The 3,034-nt window shown below is 44.4% G+C and overlaps 1 protein-coding gene across 1 annotated transcript; it reads right to left on the bottom strand.

Moving 5' to 3' along the window:
- Window positions 1-761: 761 nt before the first annotated feature.
- Window positions 762-2,714, bottom strand: LOC131063072 (probable L-type lectin-domain containing receptor kinase S.5). The gene has a single exon (XM_057996849.2). The coding sequence runs from the start codon at window positions 2,712-2,714 to the stop codon at window positions 762-764; it is 1,953 nt and encodes a 650-aa protein (XP_057852832.2).
- Window positions 2,715-3,034: the final 320 nt, after the last annotated feature.

Genomic DNA, 3,034 nt, shown 5'->3' on the forward strand with positions numbered 1-3,034 from the left:
AGGATGAAATCTCAATTTCACAATGGAACTATACCCTCAGTTTTATATATTGACTCTCCAATTCATTTAGTGCGAGGATGAAATCTCCATTTCACAATGGAACTATACCCTCAGTTTTATATATTGACTCTCCAATTCATTTAGTGCGAGGATGAAATCTCCATTTCACAATGGAACTATACCCTCAGTTTTATATATTGACTCCATATTCTTGATTGAAAGTCTGCTTTAGGACCATCTTTGTCATAAGTTACATTGTGCATCAATTTTACATCTGCGAGTTAGGGCTATTATGTACCGTTAGTCAATTGACAACCTTCTCTACTTATCATATCACCACCAAATATCTCTGGTGTTGTCAAAAGTGTTTCTCATTTTCCTCAAGATCCTAATAGATTCATTCAAAGACACCAAATTTGTTGCCCTTAATTGCAGAACTTGCATTGATGCTGATTACTTTAATACAGAATATGTTACAGCAAAAGAAATCATCATAAGCCTTTTAGAAGTGATGATCTCCACAATCAACACTATCGTCGCAATCTCAAATCACTCTCTATATTTACACCCATTTTATTCAAGGATATAAAAACCCATTTCAATAAGAACAATAAAAAGAGATCTGTCTCGACACATAAACAATCTCTATGATGAAGAAGCTTTACATTCTCATCACAATCTATAACCAAGATAACAGGTCTAGTACCAGAAATGCATTAGATTAACAGATGATCGAAACCAGATAAGCTCCTGCTTCCCTCTTAACGGACAGCAGGCGACTGCATAAAGAAGCTCTGTGGTGAGCTATTCTCTAGGCTGATTGAACTGCTATCCTCAGACATGGGATATGGCCAAATAAAAGACGGTCTAAATGGAGGAACCCATGGCGGCGGCATTTCCCTCAACAGCATCTGTTTCACCTGCCGAATAGTAGGCCGATCTCCAGGATTTGGACTTGAGCACGCCAATCCGACCATTAACAAACCCTTTATATCATCCTCCTTTACAGAGACTGCCCCAGCCAAGCTAATGCGACAATCTGCGGCTTCCATGAGCATATTCTCTTGGTGCAGCTCCCAAACCCAACCAACTAAATCCTGCTCTCTTCCCCAGTGAACGGGTCTTCCACAGACAACTTCAAGAACAACTGCACCGAACCCAAAAATATCAGACTGAACAGTCGCCCGTCCAGTATGAAAACACTCTGGAGCAATGTAACCCATTGTGCCCGCCACGTTCGTCGACTTGTTAGTCGCACGGTTGTGTTCAAGCAAACGGGCGAGGCCAAAATCCCCAAGCCGGGCATCGTAGTTGGAGTCGAGCATTATGTTGCTGGGTTTCAGATCCCTGTGGATTACCTGCTTCTCCCATTCTTCATGAAGGTAAAGCAATGCCGAGGCCACACCCGAAAGAATCTTGTATCTCTGGTCCCAATCCAGTAAGCCTCGATAAATGTGCTTCTCCAGGCTCCCATTGGGCATGTACTCGTACACCATCATCAGTCGCCCGTTGTCGTGGCACCACCCGAGCAACGGTACCAGGTTCCGATGGCGCAGCTGGTTGATTATGCTCAGCTCCGATATGAATTCTCCTTTCACTTGTTTCGAATCCTTCAACATGCGCTTCACAGCCACCGTGATTTTGTCCTTGGGGAGGATTGCTTTGTGAACGGACCCGAAAGCGCCTTGCCCGAGCTGCGACTCGATGCTGAAATTGTGCGTGGCCTTCTTCAGATCTTTGAATTTGAACTCTCGAAGATGACCCGGCAGATTCTGAATCGTCCCCGCTACCTCCGCAGCTTCTGCTCGCGATTTCCGGTACTTTATACATATTAGGACTATGCCCACCAGTGCTGCAATGAACAGAGCGCACGCCACCCCGGAAACTGCGATTGTTAATGCCCTTCTGGAGCTTGAGGTCACTGGTTCGATCGTGAGATTCCATGATTTGACACAGTTGAGCTCGATGCTCTCGCTTGTGGAAGCGGAAAAGCCGAAATGAACTTTTGAGCCGAGAACGCCAGAGAGATTGAGGGTAACGGAGAGAAGGGGCTGCAAGGGCATGGGAGACGACCCATTTGCCATGTAAACTTGAAGTTGCTGCTGAACGCCGTTGAATTGTATCCACACCGTGATGTCGTTGCCGCTCTTCAGATCGATCTGCGATCCTGCAAGAGACTCTATTTTTGTGGAATTTATGCTATTAACATTGATTCCAATGTGGTTGCCGTCTGGGTCATTTGTGCCATTGTTCTTCCTGGTGTCAAACTCAACCGCTACCATTTCATTGCTGCTGAGTCCGTTGATGGCGGAATTGAAGAGCCCCATCCAGAGCCCGTAACTGTTCGCTGGTATATCATTCACATTCTTGTTAGAAGATATGATAAACGCCATTCCGCCGCCACCAGTCCCATTGGGCACTTGAATATTGAGAACAAATGTGGTGTTGAAAGATACAGGGAAGCCATCTTCTCTCCAGAACTTGTATGCGTTATTGTAGATCACTCTTCCCGATCTGTTAGCCATGGAATACCGTGGATCGGTGTTTTGCGTTTCCTGTGTGACTTGCAAGGCGCCAAAAGCTATGTCGGAATTGTTGAAAATGAAGAGGTTGTTAGGCGCTTCATTGAAATTCGGAAAACTGAAGCACTCACATACGGTTTGTCCCAGCAAAACATTGATGACTGAAAGCAAGAGCATTCCATGAAAACCCATCTGCTCTGCTCTCAAGATTGTAGAACTGATAATATTAGCTTGTTTTCTTATAAAGAGCTTTTGGTTAATACAGGCGAGCTAAAATGGATAAACAATTATTTGCTTCTAACATAGGATTAAGTTCCCAAGTGGTCAGCAGCTAGGCTTCGACATACAGACTTTCGTCGTGAGTTTCCTTCCGACATGGAGGTGAAACCACCCAAGCAAAATAAAATCAAAGTCAACCAACTTTGTTTTAAAGATTTCATGGAATTCAAGTTGTCATGCCAATGCTATAAGAGGCAGGTGGCATAGCTTATCAGCTCCTCGCGACTTATTCA

This window comes from Cryptomeria japonica, chromosome 5, assembly GCF_030272615.1.
Source record: "Cryptomeria japonica chromosome 5, Sugi_1.0, whole genome shotgun sequence".
Classification (NCBI taxonomy): domain Eukaryota; kingdom Viridiplantae; phylum Streptophyta; class Pinopsida; order Cupressales; family Cupressaceae; genus Cryptomeria; species Cryptomeria japonica.

Excerpts from the sequence above, each read along its gene's own strand:
- LOC131063072 (XM_057996849.2), bottom strand. The coding sequence starts at position 2,714 with ATGGGTTTTCATGGAATGCTCTTGCTTTCAGTCATCAATGTTTTGCTG.